Source organism: Mustela erminea, chromosome 21 (assembly GCF_009829155.1).
Source record: "Mustela erminea isolate mMusErm1 chromosome 21, mMusErm1.Pri, whole genome shotgun sequence".
Lineage (NCBI taxonomy): Eukaryota > Metazoa > Chordata > Mammalia > Carnivora > Mustelidae > Mustela > Mustela erminea.
In genome coordinates this window covers 38,583,851-38,605,785 of record NC_045634.1, presented here as the reverse complement: position 1 = coordinate 38,605,785, position 21,935 = coordinate 38,583,851, and the positions used below count along the sequence as shown (strand labels likewise).

The following is a 21,935-nucleotide window of genomic DNA, read 5'->3' as shown; positions in this document are numbered from 1 at the left end:
GCGCGACTCTGTGGAGAGGCTGGCCTGGGACCCCGCTAGCGCGGGTGACATTCTTTTCTCGGGAGTGATTTATCCCGCGTTCCTCACGCAGTCCGAGGACACCGCGGCGCTCTCCGTCACAGGCTGAGCGTGTCCCCGACAGGCCGGGTCCTGCAGCAGCCGCTCTCTCCTGGGCGGACGGACAGACACGGGCCCTGGGTCAGCCCCCTGGTTGCGCTGCGGTGCACGGGCCCGAGGTCCTGGGGCGGGGGGGCTCCCAGGGCAGGGTGATAACTTCCCCGGGGGCCCCAAGGAAAGCTGGGACAAAAGGTGAATGCCAGTCTGTCTTTGCAGTGACAGGCGTGTTTCCCTCGTGTAGGTACAAAAACGGTAGTTTGATCTGCCAAGCGGGAGAGCCGGGCAAGTACAGAATCGAGAGCAAGTACGGCGTGCACACACTGGAGATCAACAGGTAAGGCGTCGGGGGCACGGCGGGCTCCCCGGGACACATCCTCACACAGCCACCGTCCAGACCCAGGGCACCCGTCATAGTTAGAAACAGTCGCTCAGGGAGCACCACATCCAGTCTGTGCCATGGGACGTTGGTGGTGTTTCTGTGTTAATCTGTGGGAGAAGCTTCCGGAAGCTTCCAGAAGCTGTCCTTGCCGTCGGGTTCCCGGGAGGCAAACCCGCAGCTCTGTCCAGGCTCCCGCTCTGGGAGCAAAGAGAATACACAGGTGGTTTAAGGACAGATGTGGCTGTCAGGTGCGCAGGTGACTGTGGGCGCAGACGGCTTCCCCACACCTGCCCCGCAGGGGCGCAGCGCGGGCCAGGCTGGGGACCAGTCCCTAACCAAAGGAATGTATGTTTTATAACCCTGTGTACTTTCTACGGTATCTTGTCCCTAGGAGAGGCTTAATAAATAGGCTGCGTAAGCTAAAAAAAAAAAAAGAGAAAAAGAAATATAACTTCTATCTTTTTTCTTATAAGTTGAAAAAAGTGTAGCATACAGATGAGGAAAAGAGAATAAAAATCTTCCCTGTTTCCCACAGCATCAGTGTCGTCCCGTAAAGACAACATTTCCCACAGCATCAGTGTCGTCCCGTAAAGACAACATTTCCCACAGCATCAGTGTCGTCCCGTAAAGACAACACTTCATTTTCCTTACACAGCACGTGCACACACACACGCACACTAGATATTTTTTTTCAGAAGTGAGATTCTGCCTCTCTTTCTGCTTCTGTGCACACACGGTTTGCCTGTCATCAGATCACAACATGGTGCAGGCCCCTTTTCTCCCAGGCCCTCGTGACGTTTTCCCGCGCTCGGCTGGTGCTCTCACAGGTACGGGGGCTCCTTCCTGTGCTGTGATTAGGGACCACGGCCAGACCCCTGGGTTTGGATCCCTGATCTACCGTGTACCTTGTGACTTTGGAAGGGTCGTGAACTCTTCCTGAATTGTGGTATTTTTATCTGAAATCATTATCAAGACACAGATGATAAACAATGGAACGGTCATGAAAACCAGATAGGACCGTGTATGTTCCTGTGCGTCATATAAACCCGTGGTGAGTGTGAGCGTGTGTGTGCGGTTACGTCAAATCGAGGCCTTTCTAGGAAACGACGAGGGAGACTAATAAAGGTACAAAAAGTCGGTGAGGCATCGGGGTATGTAACTGCATTGATTTTATTATTACTAACTTGCAGAGCGACTACATCGTCATTAGGCTGGGTTTACTTAGAGGTAAGATAACCCACAATAAAAGAATTGTTAGAAAATGGTCCCACCGAAACAGCCCCCAAGGCGACCCGGAGAAGTCACGAGTTAGCACAACAGAGCGTCTGTCACGGAACCTTCCCCCCGATGCCTTCTTACACCGAGGACAGAGTTTTTAGACACTGGTTCTGTTGACCCGTTTTATACACTGCTTACTCGGATGTGCTCCATGCGCGTGACCACCGCGTGGGGCCCAGGCGCGCACGCCAGAGGGGAGGGGTGTGCACCCCCGGAGCAGGTGGGGGCACACGGGGAAGTCACGGAGGGGAGGCCTCAGGGCTTGGGGTCCTGCTGGATCCACCTCACAGACTTCTTGCTGAAGGCGAGTGGGGCGGTGGGATTCATCTTGGGGGGTGGGAGGCCCCTGTCCAGACACGCTGCGAGCAGGGGGACCCTGAGCGGACCCCGCAGGATTCCTGTACGTGAGGACGCGCCCCGGGCTGGGGATCGGTGGGGTCTGACCCACGCTGGTCCAGGACGGAGTCCGCCAACTCCCCCTTCCCACCCCACGGGAAGTCCGTGTCACCTCCGTTCTTTGTGCTTCTGCCTGGTGCTCGCTGGGTCCTCCTCAGTCTCCTGCCCGGGTTCCCCCTCCTCCTTTCCCAACTTCTGACGTGGGTCCCCCTCCAGGCCCGCCCGCCTGGCGCTCCCAAGACCACACCCGCCGCCGCACCGCACGTGGGCGGGCTTTCTCACCGGTCAGACACGGCCTTGGATAAGCCTCTGGAGGAGGCCTGGCGGGTTCCCCACCACCAGAACCAGCTCTCCGCCTGCGGATTACTCAGAACTAGTGTTAGAAAGTTGTGATGGAGATGAAAATTTGTGACAAGTCATTATCCTGGTTTCCCAGGTAAATCTGAGGCTGTTTCATAAAGCTGGGGGTCTGGGCCTTCTGGTGCCATTTGTTGGGAACCTACTGGGTGCCAGGCACTGGTCCAGATGCTTGGGATACAACACTAAAACCAAGGTCCTCTTCTTTGAGGTCTTACAATCTGGCAAAAGGAGGTGAACTGTAAGAAAAATAGAAAAGTGAATTATATAGTAAATCAGGAGGCCACAGTGCCGGGCGTGGGGAGTGGGGCCCTGTCGGTGTGGGGGTGGGCTGGCATGTGGGGTGAAGCAGGGTGGCCGACAGGCTGGCCCTCACTGAGAGGATGTCTTCAGAGCAAGGCTGTGGGAGATGCACAATGGGACAGATCAGGGCAGTGAGCCGCGAGGTCTCTGGCCCAAGGGGGCAGCTCTGGCTGCGGAAACTGTGGGCCCCAGCTCCTGGGGCTGGAGCGGTGGGCGGCCGTCACAGGCCGGGAGGTCAGAGGTGAGCTGCGGCTGTGCGGGTCAGACGACGCCGTCAGCCGCAGCAAGGACGCTGACTTTCCCTCGGGGTTGGGGGGATGCGGAGGGTCCGAGCTCTGGCTCCGAGCACAGGGCCGGGCTGTTGGCGGCGGGCGGGCCCGGCTGGGGCGACGCAGTTCTGCGCAGGTGCTGGAGGGGGGCCAGCCGGAGGCGGACGGTCAGACGGGGTGTTGCTGAGAAGGGGCGCCGCCGGGGTGAGGCCGGCTCGGGTCTGCACACACGCTTGCGCAGAGGGTTGGGGGGCTCCGCGCCCTGGTGGGAACACCCGGCCCCTTCTGCATTTCCCAGAGAATCACTTTCTCTGCTTGGATTTCTAGAATGTGTAGCTCTGTAGTAGCCCGAAAGCTACGCTGTGTGGAAGGAGAAATCGCCTTCGTTGTGGAGCGAGCTTGTGTCCAGGGCCGTCTCTTCTCTAACTGGGGTGCCCTGTGGCCGGTTGGGGGTCCCTGGTCAGCCCGAGGTTTCACCCAGCTTGCTTCTGAGTTACTAACTGCATTTACAAGGGAAAACCATTTCCCGTTCTCCAGTATGAGACGTTGACTCTTATCCCGGGGATGTTAGCAGCTTTGGACCTGGCGCACGGACAGACCCGTGAGTCTGTCGGCTGGAAGTTTGTAAACTGAGGCCCGGGACACGGTGGCCTGAGGCTCAGCAGCCAGGCCCCCCGCAGACGCACTCGGAGCTTGTGGAGACGGACGTGTGCAGCACTGGTCTGCCCGGGGACCCCGTCGGCAGCTGCTGGGCCGAGGGGAGCCCGTCTCCCGCCGTCTCCACGTGACTCGGCTGGTCATGCCGAAGCGCTGAGTCGCCGTCATTTGATCCGTGGCCGTTCCAAGCGCGGCGGAATGTGCCGCCGGCCGGAGAGGGCAGCCTGGGTGACGTCTGCTCCTATGAATACCCTCTGGCCGCTGAGTTCTCCAAGTGCTTCCCACCCTCCTGTGCTGGTCGGATTAGACTGTAACCGACACGGGTTTATGTGCTCGTAGGACTCCCCCGGGGACTCATAACGCGAGTTCTGTTTCTTCGCAGAATTTTAATGCCACGCTCGTGTTTTATGAAAGCGCGTGGAACCTCGGGCAGGTTTTGTTTCCAGCACCCTGCCTCCTCCCGGTGGCTCGCAGCACGGCTTCAGGCCGACCTCCTGGCACTTGGGTGTAGATGTCCGTCCTCAGACTCTCATTTGAGTTAGATTGTGAATCCAGGGTGGACGTGGCTCCCAGGGAAGGATGCTGGGCCCGAGTCCCCAGCACGGGTCAGGGGTGACGTGGGCACTTGTCCGAGTGCCCTCCTAGAGGGAGATCAGCAGGCACGACGCTGTTCTGTGAAGCTGGTCCGGGGACACCTCGAGACTCGGAGATGTACGAGGGCCCCACGGACATGTGTGAAGATCGGGACCCCTGTCTGTTCTGGGAAGCCGTCCGAACAGAACACGAAACCCTCTGCCTCTTAACCACGTGCTTGCAATTTCTCCTAGCCGGAGGGACGGCCCGCAGCAGGCTCCGGAGGCTGGCTGCGTGCAGCCTGGGGGAGGAGAGAGGGAACGCAGTCCTGCTGGGGACTGGGAAGACATGTGGGTCGCCGGATTACCTGTGGACAAAATTCTGAGACGGGCCGAGGCTCCTCACAGTCTGGGTGCCCGGCCCGTCCGCCCCTGGGCGTGCACTGGCCCCGGCGACCCGGGCCCCGTCCTTCCCGCAGCCACACACTGGGTGGCACGGGCGAGCCCGGCCCCCGGTCCAGGCAGGTGTGCTCGCTGATCTTGTCCGTGTGTCCCGGCGTGTTTCATGCCATATAAAACACGCACAACGGAGCGATGCGGAACAGAGTTGTAAGAGTGACACACAAGGACGGACCCATTCCTCCTCGCCCCGCGGCTGTCCGGACGCCCTCCCTGGGACGCTGGCAGGGAAGCAGTGGGTCGGAGTGTCGGGGGGAGTGTCTGCCCTGCCCTACACCCCAGAGCACGCCGCGGGGCCTCTCCGGGAGGAAGGCGCGCCGACGGACACCCCGGCTGTGAAGGGATCCCCGGCCCGCCCCCCGCTGCGCGGTACGTGCTAACAGGCCCCTTGAGAAGCTGGTCTGTGTGAGTGCATCCGGTGGTGCTTCTCACAATCCGGTTCTCAGCTGGAAAACCGGCTCAGGATCTTGTGGGACAGGCCGCTGCATGGGTGGGCCGCTTGCCCTCCCTGTGGGACGTTCGGTTTGAAAACTCCAGGGCACTGTCTGAGACCACTGGTGTTCAGTCCTGCCCGGAAGTGTTTGTGGCCGAGGGACCAGGAACATGGTGCTGAGATTAATGGTGGCCGACTGGACAGTGCTGGGCGCCCTCTGGTCGCTCTGTCCGAGGGTACGCGGAGCGTGTAGCAGGAGGAGCCTCCCCCCTCGGGAACCGGAGTGACACGGGCCGAGGGACCGTGTCGTGGCTCAGCGGGGTCGCCCCCTGGCCGGACCGGCCCGCTGGCCATGCTCCCTGAAGTGTCGGCTGTGCCGCTCCTCCTCCCTGAGACTCGGCCCCTGTGAGGTCGCAGTCGGGCTTCGGGTCAGACTTCCGTCAGGTGGTTTTCGCAGGGTGCTGGTGGCTGTGCACGTGGCTCGGGCCGGAGGACCCTCCCGGCTGGGGCCGTGGCGTGCCGGCGCTCCCTCCTCTGACCTGTTGTCATGGAGCCTGTGAGGGTGTTGGTCGTGGGGACAGTTGTGGGGCTAATCCCAGAAGAAGGATCCCTCCTGTTTGCAGAACGCATTCATGAAAATATAATGGTTCATTGTTCACAAGAACTCACACAAGCACGCACACACACAATAATAATAATGATAATTCAAGCAGTGCCTGAGGGCCGGGGAGAGAAGTCATGGTCCCTTCCGTGTAGAGCCCCGCCCTGCCGCCCCCTACGGTCTGTGCGCCCCTAGGGGTGCGGAAGGTGATGCTCAAGGGGGAGAAAGCCCCCGGGTCTCGGAAGTTTTGTGTTTTCTCCGGGGAACAGGCTGCACTTGCCGTGAGTCTGGACGGTGTGTGGCCAAGCAGCCCCTGGGAGGCCAGCCTAGGTCTGCAGCCTCAGCGGTGGGCTTTGTAGCTGGGTTCACGTGGCCACACAGGGAGCCTAGGGCCAGGGTGCCGTGTGCCCAGCCACAGGGGCGGAGCTCTGCCCATGCGGCTCCCGGGAGCCCGGCGCTGAGAGCCGGCGGGAGGAGCCGGAGGGAGCTCCGCGGAAGCAGGGACCCGGTTCTCAGCAGAGAGCACGGCGCTCCGAAGCCTCCCCTCCCCTTATCGGAGACACTGTGTGCTTTTTGGTCAAAGGAAATATTTTCAGCTCCAAGGAAGAAAGTCAAGTTACTCACGAGCCCCCGAGAATGGGTTTGTCTCTGAGGCACAACTTGCTGATGCATTTGAAAAGGAAGCCTGGGGTCAACTCTCTCTTTTGTTCCTTGCAAGTGCGGTTTTGTGTGTGATTTCCTGTCACGGTCGCATGCCCACTTCTGGGACAGGCAGCGGGCGCTGCCGGAAAGAGCGCAGGTCCGGGATTTGCGCAAACCTCGTTTACCCAAGTTCTCCACGTGTCGGCCTTCTCACCACGCTGCTACGTAGCGGTGTGTGTTCTCTGGGGGCTGCGACACAGGACACTCAGGTCGAAGTCGCCGCAGAGCGCCTGGCTTCTAGGAAACGCTCAGCCGACGGGTCCTCCCCTTAGGTCCCTGGTCCCGGGGACGATTTCCAGATTCTCGTGGGAACATAGCTCACAGCCAAGAAAATAAGCTTCGGCCTTTGTCAGGTCAATCTGGGGGTGCAGAGGAGCCCGCCCTGGAGGAGCTGGGGTCCGGGGTTGCGAGGTCATTTTTCTTACTGGGGGACACGCCGCCTCCCCACGACTCCTGAAGGATGGCTGCCATGGGCAGGGCTGGTCAGACAGCTTCAGAGTATCCTGGGCGGCTGCTTCCTGTCTGGGGACCGTCTGCTTTTGGGACTTGGGGAATAACCTCCATACACACGGGAAAGTCTGGTGGGGAGGGAGGCAGAGTGGATTTTCCTGGAGGCTGAGGTCAGTGAAGCCTTCCCACTGGCCAGATAAAGCCATGAATTCCACCTCGGTAGGAAAATGCAGGCAGCGGGGAGCAGAGACTGCCCCTCGAGGACGAGACTGAGGCTTTTCAGGGATGTCTATATGGCCAGTTTCCCTCAGAGACAGACAAGCCGTGGTCTGGAACCAGCCATTGCCGTGTCCGGAACCGACAGCAGCTCCCGGGATGGAGCGGACACTGTTCTTAAACTGGTCGCTCGTGAACAGAGGATTTAGGTCCTACAAGAGGCTTTCAAGGAGCACCCCATTCGATCTGGGTCACGGGCTTCCAGGGCGGTCCCACAGTGCATTGAGGACGCTGCCTTGCTTTCTCTCTCTCCAAGGGCAAACTTTGACGACACAGCGACGTACTCGGCCGTGGCCACAAACGGGTACGGGCAGGTGTCGACCAACGCCGCCGTGGTGGTGAGAAGTGAGTGTTCCTGCCCGGGCTGGGGGCACGCCTCGCGCCTTCTGCGCCTGTCGGCGCCCTTCACCGGCTTCTCTTTCAGGGTTCCATGGGGACGAGGAGCCGTTGCACTCGGTGGGACTCCCGATTGGATGTAAGTCGATGCTGTTCTTTGTTGTGCGGGAAAATGTGTAGCACTAGCATGCGATCACAGAGAAGGTGTTTCCTGAGGGTCAAATCTTCTTAAAATCATATTTCAAAAGGTCCTTCCCAATCGCTCTTGGTGGTGCTGGTCCCCAGAAAGCCTGTTTCCGTGTCCTTCTGTGGCCAGGGGGCATTTTAAGACACTGGTGAAACCGCAGAGTTACATGTTTGAATCTGGGGAAAAAGCCCGAGTCCCAGTCCTTGAGCTGAATGCTGGCTCCTGCCACCGTGTCCTGCCCCCCACCCCGATCGTCCGTGCCCACTCAGAGTAAGCAGCCGCGTGCACCGGGACGAGGATGAGGCAATGTTGGCTCTGGGCTGCCTCCCGCCTGCCTCCAGAGGGTCGACCCTTCCCCTTCCTGAGTGTGTGACCTGCCCGTCGCTCGTGGGTCTGCACCCCGCTGTCTCCTGTACCCCCCCCCCACCACCTAATGCCTTCCTTCTCCGCACTGAGTGCGAGTGCAGGGCGCCCGGCTGTTGCCTGCCCATGCCCTGTTTGCAGGGGGACCTGCAGCAGCCCTGTCTTGGGGCGAGTCGGGGTGTCTCTGAGCCCCTGGGTTGGTTCTCGGCCGGCAGGCGGGGACGCCGGGCTGACCCGAGCCCCGTGAGTGTGGGGAAAGCAGCCGTGCCCGGAGCATCTCTAGGACCAGGACTTGGGAGACCCACGTACTGTGGCTCCTTGATGGTTTGGGAATGAGGTTCAGGACTGACCTGCCCTTCCAGATTACGACTGTAGCATAATCTGGGTCCGGATGTTATAGGTCAAGTGTGGGTGACGGAGGACCTGACCCAAACCGTGCCCCAGGGGAAAGCCTTTCTGGCAGCCGTGCACACCTGTGTGTCGTCGGCTTTGGGTCATCTCTGCATCGGTCATACTGGATTCTCGTGTGCCCGACAATCGGGAGTCGTTGAAGACCACGGATGGGCGAGCAGGACAGGGGCGGGGCCACGTGGGGGGAGGCAGGGCGGCCCGAGAATGTGTGTCGGTGCCCCTGGGAATCCACGGACGATGCCGAGTCCGTGGGGAGGGCGCCTGATGAGCCTGATGAGCCGGCGGCGAGCTCAGACGCCATCCCCGGTCTCTCCTTGGTGACAATTCCGTCTAAAGAAAAACTTGGCGGTATTCACACTGGACTGAATTGTACAGATCGTGACCTAATAGATGCCCGTGTATTCAACGCAGGTGAATATTTTGCCATTTTTTTCCAATTGCTTTTTAAAAATTGAAGTCCATTTGGCATTGCACAAACTCGCCGTTTCAGAGATGCACTTTGGTGACCCCTGGTAGGAGCTCAGGGCCTCCGGAGGTGACGGAACCCCTCCCTCCCACCGGCCCCTCTCCCGCGCCCTCCCACTGAGGAACCGTCCTCTGGAAACTTCCAGGTCTTTAGAAAAATCTCCCCTGCGCACACGTTTCTAAATTATGTATCTTTGTTTGTTTTGAAAATTTACTGTGCATTTTCTTCCGAAATGTACCCCGCCCAGCTACACGTTATGTTTTGAGATTTAATTTTGCTGCCCCTGGATGTAGTTGGTTCATTTTCTGTGCAGAGTTGAGGGCGTTGCGCTGATGCACACAGCACAGTGGGTTCAGAACGCTGCGCCTCCGGCTCCAGGGCACCTTCCGGAAGACCCACAGGTTGGGGCTGACGAGGATTTCAGCCCTTTGGTCTCACCACGGGGCTCAGAGTCCACGTGACCGCCCTGTGCCTGGAGGACGGGCCGCATCTCCGTGCGGGTCTTCTCATTCCTCAGGAGGGCTCAGCCTCTACTCCTCGCGGCTGGGGAGGAGTCAGAGCCCACAGCGCTGGCCGAGTCGGGGAGGCCCTCCTCCGGTGCGTGGAGGCACCTTCTTGCCTTTGCGTCTGCACACGGAGAAGGGAGCCTGGGTCTCCTCGCGGAGCCCATGGTCAGGACTTCGTGTGAAACCTCATCACCTTCCAAAGCCTGAGCCTCCTAATACCTTCTCGCTGGGGCTGAGGGCTTTGACGTGTGAATCTGGGGAACTCGCTCTCTCGGGGGTGCGGGTGCGTGAGGTCCTGGGGAAGCGCCCCTGCCGCGTGGGTGCCGGCCTGCCCCCTGTCCGCTGTAACGGTGTTCCCTCGTCTGTCCAGTGCCCCCTTCGTCCGTGATTCCGTACATGCACTTCGACGTCCAGTTTCTGGAGAAGTTTGGGGTCACCTTCAGGAGGGAAGGCGAGACGGTCACTCTCAAGTGCACACTGCTGGTGACCCCGGAGCTGAAGAGGGTGCAGCCGCGCGCCGAGTGGTACAGGGACGGTGAGTACGAGGCAGGGACCGCCCCGGGGGACGCTGAGCTCCCGTCACCCGGCTGAGAACGAACGGTAAGCTCCAGGGGTGGTTTGGCGGTCGTGCCCACCACGGGGATGACCGCAGGCAGCACGGCCAGCAGAACAGCTTGACTCCACCCCGGGGACGTGGACAGGTTAGCAGGGATGCCCACGATTAGAGTTTTCTCTATAGCTTCACAAGAAGGGTCTTCCTGTGATTAAACAGGACAAGTGCAGTGTCTGTATCGCCCGTTTTTCCTCGGCTGGGACAAGCGCTCACAGTTACTAGAGGCCGTGGAGTCCTGGGCTCTGTCCTGAGTGTGAGGTTTCTCTTCCACTGGGTTTGTGGGACAGGGTTGGGGCAGCTCCCTGGGGTCCGTGGGGGCTCCCCCGGGTGGGGATAGGGCAGACTCCCCTTCCTCCTCAGTCTGCACCCCTCTGCGGGGCTGTCCTCCCCGCCCTGTGCGTGTGCGCGGTGCAAGGGCATTTTCCTGCGTCTCCCGTGGGCAGGGGCTCCTGAAGGTCTCTGGCTTTCTGTAGGGCCAGCGAGACTGTCCAGCTTATACTTACTTGGGACCTAACACTGTGCAAAGTATTACAAAGAAGCCCACGCCAGCCTGCCCAGACGATATTTATAATCGAGCTGGGGGAAAACGGAATTGCAAAGCCCTGTCTGTTTAAAGTGTGAGAAATGTCCCAGAACAGGTGTGACGCTTTGCGAAAGGCACAGCACTGACCACGTGTGCCGACCCTGTGGGGCCCAGCGAGGGGCTAAGACTCTCGGTGGTGACAGAGGAGATCTAATTTACCCTCTGCCTGCCCCTGGACGTGTCCTTCACAAAATAAGACCCCACACCCGTGTCCCCAGGACGGGGGGCATCCTGTGCCATGGTCGGCTGGAGGGCCCCGTGCCCCATTCCACGGTCCACGGTGGTCTGCGTTTGCCCCAGGGCTCGGGGCTGGAGTTGGTCCATTTTTTCCCGTTAGGAACAATTCTTTTTTTTTTTTTTTTAAGATATTATTTATTTATTTGACAGGGAGAGATCACAAATAGTCAGAGAGGCAGGCAGAGAGTGAGAGGAGGAAGCAGGCTCCCTGCTGCGCAGAGAGCCCGATGTGGGGCTCGATCCCAGGACCCTGAGATCAGGACCTGAGCCGAAGGCAGAGGCTTTAACCCACTGAGCCACCCAGGCACCCCGGGAACAAGTCATTCAGTCACTGTCGCGTGCCCGTTCGCTACCTCGGGGCCCCTTCTCGGAGCGTCGTTGGGCGCCCAGACAACGCGCCCGCTGAAGGGGTTTGGCCCATGTTCCTGCTCCTGCGACGGGCTGTGCTCCCGCAGGCTGGAGCGGGCAGCGTCCCTCTGTCCCATCCAAGCAGCAATGCAGCCGTGTGGCTGTGTCTCCCCGACAGCGGGGAGGCCAGGGGTCACTCCTCCTTTCGCCGGCTGCTCCTTGCTTTCCCATGCTGCTGTTTCTTGCCCGGGCCTGGCCTCCTCCGCAGCGGCCGGCTCTGTCCTGGCTTTCGGCCGGATGGTTTACTGCTGCTACAGGCCGCTGTCAGGCACAGAGTGGAGGGCCGCCACTGAGCCAGCCCTGGGCACGGGAGGGTGTCACCTCCACAAAACCATGGAGGTGCGCGTGGTGAGACACCGCGGGGTGTGCCAGGGGCCGGCAGTGGGCCCCGGCCACCGCCATCCCCTCCGGCAGAGACACACTCTCTCTGTCCTTCCGACGCTGACCGTGGTCCTATCCCAGATGCCCCTTCCCTTGCCATTGGCTGTCGTGTGTGCTCTCGTGGGGAGCGCGGCTCTCCGACGGTTGCGAGGCTGCGGCTTCCTCCCCCCGCATGAGGCTGGAAACCCCGCCCCCGCCCCAGGCCCCTCTGCGCAGCTACAGTCCGCGTTCCTGGACGGTTTCTGACGCCGTCCCGCGTGGCCGCTCTGCAGATGTGCTGCTGAAGGAGTCCAAGTGGACCAAGATGTTCTTCGGAGAAGGCCAGGCCTCCCTGTCCTTCGGCCACCTGAACAAGGACGACGAGGGCCTGTACACCCTGAGGATTGTGTCCAGAGGGGGCGTCAGCGAGCACCGGGCCTTCATGTTTGTCCGAGGTGCGTGGCCGCGGGGGTGCAGGCGGGAGCACGGGACCCCCGATGAGGGCGGAGCCGGTGTGTGTGTGGGGGGAGCTCGCTGTGCTCCTTGCACACCTCCTGATGGGGATGTCGGGGCTCCCGTCTTGGGCATGTCTGACCGTCCGTCCACGACATGAGGAAGCTATCGTGAGAGCAGGTCATTATCCCAACCTCTGTGTCTCTGTTGATGAACGGGTAGAACGTATAAAACGACTTCTAAGCCCGAACACGCCCGTGTTGCTAATTCTTGAGAGATTTCAAGAATGAAGAGGGGTCCTGAGTAGGGAAGACCGGGGAGGGGCCCCTCACGCCCCAGCTTGCTTGTGAGGCGAGGCCCTGACGCTAGGACTGCTGTCCCCAGCACCACCGACCTCAGTGAGCGAGCGTTCGCGGCACCAGCCCGGCCGCCAGCCCCCGCTGGGAGCTTCACGCCCAGAGTCCGTGTGCGCCCGTTTGCGCCTCCTGCCTTCCCTGGGAGCCGCAGGACCCCCACGTCATGGGAAGGAGGACAGAGTCGTGACAGAGCAGGCGGGTTAGACGCTGTGCATGCTCTGTGCCGGGCACACGCACGCGTCACGGCCCCGCTGTAGTGAGCGGACACGGGCACCCGCCACCTGGATGAAATCACGTCTATCCTGTGTACACAGTGCCCGGGGATGTATCTCCACACACGTGTGTCTGTGCACACGCAGAAACACCTACTCGCGTGTGTGTGCATAACCTGAAACCCTGACACTGACCTCATAAGCCGGTGCAGTGATTATCTGTCTCCAGTGCAGACGTGGGGCTCAGAGGGCACTTCTCCAGGGTGGGGCAGCTGGGGGCCAGCTGTCTGGGCCTGAAGCTGGAGGCTTCTCGTGCACATTCCCAGCCCCCGGGCCCTTCTGGGCACCTGCTGGAGCTCTGCCCTGCCTCTACCCCCAGGCCCCCTGCGGTCTCTGGCTTAGGGACCCTCCTCCCCCGGGCCAGCTGAGCCACCCTGAGGATCCCAGAACACTTGGTCCTAGTTGGCGGGCTCAGCGGTCCTGAGCCTGTGGCTGGCCTCCGGCACTCAGACGGCCTGCCCGGCCCTGCTCCCCTTGCTCACTGTTCCCCTCCCCTCCAGGTTCCGGGGCCTGGAACAGCCCCACCAGCATGTCACTGTTTCTAAATCACAACTGTCGGATCAGAGCATGAAAGACGGGCTGTATCATCAGGGAATATTATTAAAAAAAAAAAAAAAGGACACATAGAAAACAAATCCACTTGCCCTCCTCACCCGCCCGAGACAACATAAACTTGCTGGGCTGGGGTTTTAGACCCTTCCACAAAGTCTCACCATTTTTATTGGGCTGGCATTAAAGCGCACCTTCTACTCTCTGTGCTGGCCTTCTGGCAAGATGTTTCGCCCCGTAAAAGGCACTAAGTACCACATAGCTGAGCTCGCCTCGCTTGCTCAGCACCCGCAGCAGGAAGAAAATAATGCATGTATGAGGGAGTTTCACTGTCCTGATTACTTTTTGAGGATTCTGATATCAAAAGAAAACATTTGGCTCAACGTCAAGGAATCCTTAGTTTTTAATATGTTGAGGAAAATCGAACAAGACAGTACACAGTGTTCGCGGCCACCCAGGCAGTACAGAGTGCAGATAAGAAGTTAACAGTGTGTGTGCCCTTTGGGACCAGCGCTGCTGGCCTTTGGGGCCCCTGTAAGAACGTTTGAAAACCAGATGTACCCGAGGCGTGCTCACCAACGGTCATGAAAGTGCTGTACGGACCCAACGTTTGTTCACTGTTTGCAGAAAAGAAAAAGCTTAAGTCCTCCATCTTGTGAGGACTTGGAAAGACAGAAGTGTCTAAGGTAATAGTTCCCAAGTGTTGAAAAGGCCACCTTCTCAGTTTCATTTCTTTGGTCAGTTTTTGACGTGACATTATGTGACAACCCTCCCTCCAGAGAAGGGGACCTTCCATTTCAGAATAAATTATGAAAAATCATGGACTTCAGTGTTTTCTAGGCGACAGAATGTTTTTGACTTTGAGAACTCATAAATAGGTTTATATTTCTTGTCACCAAGCCATCAGTCAAACAAATAGTCAAGTCATTGAGACGTGAGGAGCAGGTCGAGTGGACTCGAATCGGGGAGATGCAGGTCTGAGTTTGAAGAAGTGGGCAACAGGCTTTCCAGCATCCCAACCAGGTGCCTTTTCTGCACTCCCGCCACTGCAGACGCTGACCCGCTGGTCACTGGGGCTCCGGGCGCGCCCATGGACCTGCAGTGCCACGACGCAAACCGCGATTATGTCATCGTGAGTTGGAAGCCGCCCAACACCACCACCGAGAGCCCGGTCATCGGCTATTTCATTGATCGGTGAGTGCCTGCTGCCTTCCTCCAGGGCTGGAGACGCTCCTGAAGCTGAAGCTAAGGTTGGCCCAGGCGACGTCTTTGGAGAGTTCTCTAAGCTCAAGTTAATGGCACTGTTCTTGTCATGGGGGATTTGGTGGGATCAGGTCCCTCCCTCTGGTTACTGAGCGGGCATGACTGAGCAGTTGGAACACGGTGGGGTTAGGGTAAGTAGATTCCTGAGTGTTGTAATTATTTGCCTGTTAAACACCCTGTATTCAATCCACCCCCCCAACTTTTCTAGACACACGAAGCCCCAGTTCTGGGTTCTCTGAAGAGTTTAGTCCTGCTTCTCCCTCTAGAGAAGGAGAAAACAGGCACAGAAACGTAGCTGGGAAGGTCGCCGGCCCGTTTGTACCCAGGTCCCTTTCTTCCTCTTCATTAAACTGGGTTTTCTTCTTGCCTCCGAGAAAAAAAAATACTGATATTCCAATGTCTAAAATATTGGAATTTACTTTGGAGCTAATCACTTAACTGTGGACATCATTAAACGCATGGGTCCTTTCAAGTTCCTTTACCGGGTGTGGAGCTCAGGGGCCGGGAAGGAAGCCAAGCAGAGCTGGTGAATTTATTGGACACACAATTTAGGCCCCAATTACACACTTCAATCACCAAGAGAAATTACAGTAAAAAGCAATGAATTCAGAAGTAACACAATCGTTCTGGGGAGGAATTTAAGATGTTATATGTATAACACACAGTAAAATAAGATGTTTGTTTCAGAAAAGCCATTCAAGTCTGATTGCTTTTTGGTTGGTTAAGTTCCCTTTTCCACACCAACAGAGCTACTTGTTTGGGTAAAGCATTCCCTATTGGGTTAGTATTTGGAAATGCTAAGGTCAGATTTGTGGAGTGCATTGGGTAGGGTTTACCTTGAATTAAAACCAAGAAAAACAAAATAGAGTGATTTGCTGTTTTCCTGTGATACTTGAACATTTTTTCAGCCATTTGGCAGAAACACTTTCATGGCCCTTCTTAGGTAGGGACCCACGTCCCTCCCTCCGTCATTAACAGGGACGAACCCAACAGAACCTTCTGGTCGGAGGACCCCACAGCGGCCACCTTGGGGGTTAGCTGAGGGGCTCCCCTGCCAGACTCAGTTTGGACCGTGTTCTGGCTGTAACAGGTTAGCACCTGTGGGTCACAGAACTTGCATTAAAATTCTGGATCATTAGGAGAAAGAGATTTGGTTCTCTCTAAAACAAATGTACAGCCCTGGCTTGAAATAGCTCCAAAAGATGACTTTTCTGACCTTGCTGTGTTCTCCTGGGGATTTGACGTGGGGTTTTGGTGCGGAAATTTCTCAGCCTGTGAAAAATGCAAGCTACTCTCTGCATGTCCACGTGTCTGGTCAGGACTTCATGTTTTCAAAAGCCATGTGAGGGGCGCCTGGGTGGCTCAGTGGGTTAAGCCGCTGCCTTCGGCTCAGGTCATGATCTCAGGGTCCTGGGATCGAGTCCCGCATCGGGCTCTCTGCTCAGCAGGGAGCCTGCTTCCTCCTCTCTCTCTGCCTGCCTCTCTGCCTACTTGTGATCTCTGTCTGTCAAATAAATAAATAAAATCTTAAAAAAAAAAAAGCCATGTGAGATGCTGGAAGGATACATCTCTTTGGCACTGGGACAGACTGAGCCTGCCTTCTGGACAGATTTCAGTGCCCAGGCTCTCATACCGCGGGGCGCGTGTGGGGGACCGGCGGTGAGCCCTTTCGTTCCGTGCGCTGGCGTCGGGCCTGCAGGGGGAGCATAGGGCACTGCTGATTCTGCTGTGTAAGTTGGAAAAAGGACTGTCAAGGATACATCTCACTTGACTTTTGGAGGAGATTTGGCCTAAATGTGGTTGAAGGCTAGAATGGGTCTTCAGGCTACAAATTATAAGGCTTCTAAATAAGGAAATAGATATACTTTACATATCCTAAATGGCTCTGTCTTTTGAAGACTGCTGGTACTGCTGCTTATGTAAATCTAGTACTGTAGTGCTTTGACTTCTACAATGTCATGTGATTTCCGGTTAGAGCTGTTTATATACACGGAATACGTGTGTAATGCACACACAGACCCGTGTGTATTTATTCGGCTGATGTATTTGTGGTTCTCCCCTCGTTTTTATTTCAAGATGTGAAGTGGGAACTGACAATTGGGTTCAGTGCAATGACGCCCCTGTGAAAATCTGCAAATACCCCGTGACCGGGCTCTTTGAAGGAAGGTCGTACATTTTCCGCGTGAGGGCAGTCAACAATGCGGGCATCAGCAGGCCTTCCAGAGTGTCCGAGGCTGTGGCTGCCCTTGACCCTATTGACCTCAAGAGGTTACAAGGTAGGTTGTGCAGATTTCAAGCCCCAGAGGTGTCCTGGAATCTAGGGGCCATTTTTATGGGATTTGTTCTTTCTTTTCTACGCTCAGCTGTGCATGAGTTTTAAGAATGCCTTCGAGGACCGAGCGTGGTTCGGGGACATTTTACAGTGTCCGTATGTCCGCCGGTGTCGCTTTAGGAGAGGGTGGTGGCCAGGCCGGCATAATCTCCGACACCAACCACACTGCCTTCCCAGTGCTCTTCACTGGGATCCAGTCAGACTGGTTGAGAACTAGAGTTTTCTTGGTCCATCGAAGATGTAATTTCAACACATTTGATAAGACTCGGAAGGCTTTGAAACTAAGCCACTTTATTTTCGAACGGTAATTTCATGTGACGCAGATGCCCAACAGGGCTTGGACCCTTAAATACGGTGTGAAGTGAGCCCCTACATTTCCCTTGCCCGCGTGGTCTTTCGAGCCCAGTGCAAAGGTCTGAGAAGCACTGGGTATGCAGACTGCTCCAAGTAGCATCTGAGTCCCTCCGAGCTGCGGGTGTGTTGTGGTCATAACGCACATAACATGGGGCGGATTTGGATCTCGCGCCGAGTTAGGGAAGCTGGGGCTTTCTTGATGAAACCTTTGGACGCCAAATTCAGCGTCTACTTTTCTCTCTGCAGCGGTCCATTTGGAGGGGGATAAAGAAATCGTCATCTACCAGGATGACCTCGAAGGTGAGTGGCCCTTGAGCACTGCGGCCCCGCTGCCCGTGCCCGAGGGAGTCAGGACGGTGGCTAGAGACCAGAGCGATGGACAGCCAGCGCCCAGGGGCTGGGCAGAGCCTGCGTGTCAGCACCGCAGCCGTAGGTCAAGTCTGCAAGCGCGTGGCCTGTAGAAGTTAGAAGGCGGGGACGAGCTGGGCGGAGGGCAAGGATGGGATCCGGGGTCCTCCCAGGCGGCTTCATGGCTTCCATGTCGGTCCTGGGTCCTCTTGGGGCTGTGCAGAGAAGATCAAACGGAACCCGAGGCTTTGTCACTGGCTGAGGCTGGGCTCTTTCTCTCAGACGCCATGACTAGAGGACTATTTCAGTTTTTCTTTTTAAACAAAATTTTTTATCTTTAGTATTTTAGTCGAAATGGACAGTATTCTTCCTGTCAGTATCCCTGGCCTGAAAATTCACATTTCCCTCATTTATATTGGATTTTCTGAACATTTCTCTTTGCTATTCCTTTCAGAGATAGCTAGGAGGATCGATTTATTAGGGAGGGGAACCTGGCATTATTAGTCAGAAATCCAGAGATTTTAAGCGGGCTTATAATTAGAGTTCATAGAGGACAACAAACAAGTAACAAATGAAGAAACATGAATTTGGAGCTAGTGCCTCAGGAGATACACTTTGAAGCTCTCTTTTAAAAAACTGCTGCAATCCAAAATATATATATATATATATATTTGTAAATAAGAAAAATGAAACTGCTGCGGTCCCAATGCTCTTTCCCCAAAGAGCTACAGACCTAGGAGTTCATTAGCTGATTTTCATGTTTGCCCCGAGATGGTCTCCAGACATTGGATCTTCTGCACCTATAATGGCTTTTCATCTCTAGAAGAACACATAATTCCCAGAGGGACACTCCTCAGTGACATTTAAAGTCTTAGTTAAGACCCCCACTTCCAGGTATACTCAGAAGTTGGGGAAGGTGCCCAGTAAATAAGCCACAAAAGAAAAATAATCCAGGAAAGGTTGACTTCCTATGACTTCTAAATAAAGGATTGAAGTGTAGCTATTGGAAAGTGTAAAGTCTGGCTCCCGCTTGCAGAGGAAGCCATGTTCCCGTGCAGACCCACGTGCATGAATGTGCATTTTCGACACGAGAGCAGGAAGGGGAGTTCTGTTCGTCACCTCCAGCAGGCCCATGGGATCGGGGTGGAGGGAACCACCTGAGGTCTCCTACGGGCGCGTGTAGACATTCAAACAAAACTACCTTCCAGGAGGAGGCAAAATCTGCATTATGTAAAGGCGAGAGCGGGAACCGTGCCCTTCTGGGGAGCAGAGCTCTCTCTCCATGTACAGACAGGGATGCGCTGGGGGTAAATCCCAGCTACAAAGTGCCAAAGCCAGAGCTAACGCATCGTAACACACTTAGCTGTCTGATCGATACAATGGAAGTTTGGTTTCCCAGACGCAGTAGATCTTTCTAGCCAGAATAGACTCACTGATGCCATTTGCCATCTTTCTCCTTACATTCCTTTTCCGTGAGAAGGCAGCTTTTCTGGCTGCCTGGGGCCTGTACCTTCATTTTGTTTGATTCCTTCTCAAACTCGGCTGTATCCTGTTCATTTGTGGGTAACATTCCTGGGGCTCAGCCTGTAGTTGGTCATTCGAGGCAGAGGCAGGGACCCTCAGCTGGAAGGCTGTCTGGCTGGGACACTGAGCCTCCCGGGGCTCCCGCTCTCTGGGAAGGCTCTGCACGCTGCAAAGTGGTGGTCCCCACCATCTGATGCAGACCTGGGAACTAGGGTAAGCTCTGTGACCTGCTTTAGGGTCTGCGAAGTTCATGAGTTTACTTTACTCACTTTAAACAACAAATGTTTTCTCTAATTAAAAAAAAAGTCCTTAGAGAAAAGGGATTTCCTGATGTTTTCAAGCAACCCATTTCTGTGTTCAAGCACATGTTGTTAGGAATTTCTTCCCATCACTCGCCTTTTTTCTTCATGGAGGCCCATCTGCTTCTTTTTGTGTTAGAAAAGGACTGATAGGGGCGGCTGGGTGGCTCAGCGGCTTAAGCCGCTGCCTTCGGCTCAGGTCATGATCTCAGGGTCCTGGGATCGGGTCCCGCATCGGGCTCTCTGCTCAGCAGAGAGCCTGCTTCCCTCTCTCTCTCTCTGCCTGTCTCTCTGCCTACTTGTGATCTCTCTCTGTCAAATAAATAAATAAAAAATCTTTAAAAAAAAAAAAGAAAAGGACTGATAAATGCTGTTCATTTTAAGGAAGAGGAACACTCCTTTGTTGACTAGAAAAAAAAATCACCCCTCTGCTATTTTATTTACTTATTTTTGCTCACTTTTTCCAACCAGTTTAATCTTTATGTCCTCCTCAAGGGTTTTAATTACCGTCAGGGCTCTTCTCTGAACATCATCCGACTCTCGCAGCCGTTCTTGAGTTGGTCCCTTGAGAAATGCACACTCTGCTGTGGGGCTGGCCAGAGCAGGCTTCTGCAGCACTCGACCAGCCCCGTTTCCCTCTGCTAGTTAGTTCCACGTCCGGGTGTCCGGGGCTGGGGGCTGGCAGAGGCAGCCGTGTAGAAGGTACAGCGCGCTTTCTCCTGAGCTCTGTCATCCTGGGCAGCCTGAACATTCCCAAGACAGTTTGTGTTCTTGTGACTCAGAGATAAATCTCCTGGCAGCCTGTTGTGGTGTCTTTGGGTGGGCAGGACAAAAGGCAGGATCTGCAACTGGGGGATGGAGGCCTGGGTCCCTGTCCTGCCCCTCCACAGCTCGGGGATCCCAGGGAAAGCTTGCGGCTTTCTGAGCTCCATCTTCACCCCATATGGATGTGGCTTGAGAGAGCGCGGTCCAGAGAGGTCCAGAGATTCCCGAAGCAGAGTCTCGGGCAGCACCCGTCACTCAGAGGCACCGGGTCCACGGGGAGCGTCTCCCAGGTGACATATTTGGAGTTGCCTCTCATGGTGGCTTCCTTCCTTCCTTCTTCTTCTTCTTCTTCCTCTTTCCTTCCGATTTATTTATATGCGTGAGGGGAGGGGCAGAGGAAGGAGAGAATCTTGAGCAGACGCCAGGCCGAGCCCGGAGCCCGACCTGGGGCTCAATCTCATGACCCTGAGATTACGACCCGAGCCCAAACCAACAACTGGCCGCTCACGCGACTGTCCCCCTGCAGGGCACCCTCTTTGCTTTCATTTGCTTGTCTGTCCGCCTACTCCTCTCTGTTGGGGGGTGGGTAGCGGAGATCAGCTTGTGTCCCTGGCCTCTCCTTGCCCCCTGGGGCCCTCCGCGCCCTCGCCTCTTCTGTCCGTGGTTAGGGTCATCTGTGCGTCTCCAGGCCTCCCGCTGCTGCGCGGCCCAGGGCAATCCTGACAGGCTCCAGGCTTCGAGTCCCTGAGTCCAACCGGGGGCTCCCTGCTGACAAAAGCGGACTCTTCCTCCTTCCCCAGCGCGAATGAAAGGCTTCTTATTCTCGTGCTCTAGGCCTGGAATCCGGGCGGGGTCTGGAAACAGCAAGCTGCTCAGATCTGGAAGGCAGCTTTGCACTCAGGTGCCTGTTCTCACCGCCCTTGCTACCCGCCTAGCTTCCCTCGGGTCCCCGGGTCTGCTTCTCACGCCCTCCGGCACCTTGGAAGGAAATCAGATTCAGCCCCGGGGACGTGCATCGTCCTAGAACAATGTCCTGCCTCTCCTCTCCCGCATCTCTGTAGGTGTGGACACAGCCCTTGGGGCCAGTGCAGGCCTGTTGGGTGTCCGGAGGCCCCGCCCCACCAGCCCTCACTGGCATTTCCCTGGAGACAGTCTGACTCCTTGTTTGAAACCTGACCCGCTTGCCAGAACGCTTCTAGATTAGGCCACGCTGTGTTTCCGTGCCTGTGGGACCTGTGAAACGGGTTATGCTCTGTAACAGGACTCCTGGGAAATAAAACCAGGCTTGTTTGTGTTGTCTCCATGGGCTTGTTCAATGCTGTGCCCGCGGCACAGTCCTCAGGGAGCAGCTGGATATCGAGAAGGGCTGAGATGTCCTAGGGACGTTCAAACCTTTTTAATCATGTGCTAATCTAATTGGAAGCTCGTAATATTTTGTATTGCAATGACAGGGACTGTGGGTCTGGAAAACCTCCACCTCGTAGGAAAAGTTCTCCTCTCCAAACGTGACGCCCCTGACCCCTTAAGTCATATTAAAACACGATGTGCACCATGAGACAAGTAGAGCAGACCCCTCTGCTTGCACATGTTCCCTCCTAGTTATTTGCAAAGGGCTGATGGCTGCCACTCCAGAATTTCAAACGTATAGGTGTAGGTTACTGTGCTTGGGAACGTGGCACAGATCCACCGAGGGAGGGAGAA

General features: G+C 56.4%; 1 protein-coding gene across 1 annotated transcript in view; it reads left to right on the top strand.

Moving 5' to 3' along the window:
• Positions 1-21,935, top strand: part of MYOM2 (myomesin 2) — a 73,571-nt gene that overhangs the window by 8,929 nt on the left and 42,707 nt on the right. The window contains exons 6-13 of the mRNA XM_032329154.1: positions 359-451; positions 7,506-7,594; positions 7,674-7,724; positions 9,889-10,053; positions 12,013-12,174; positions 14,402-14,543; positions 16,689-16,888; positions 17,545-17,598. Of these exons, the coding sequence (XP_032185045.1) occupies positions 359-451; positions 7,506-7,594; positions 7,674-7,724; positions 9,889-10,053; positions 12,013-12,174; positions 14,402-14,543; positions 16,689-16,888; positions 17,545-17,598 (956 nt within the window). The remainder of the gene's footprint in view (positions 1-358; positions 452-7,505; positions 7,595-7,673; positions 7,725-9,888; positions 10,054-12,012; positions 12,175-14,401; positions 14,544-16,688; positions 16,889-17,544; positions 17,599-21,935) is intronic.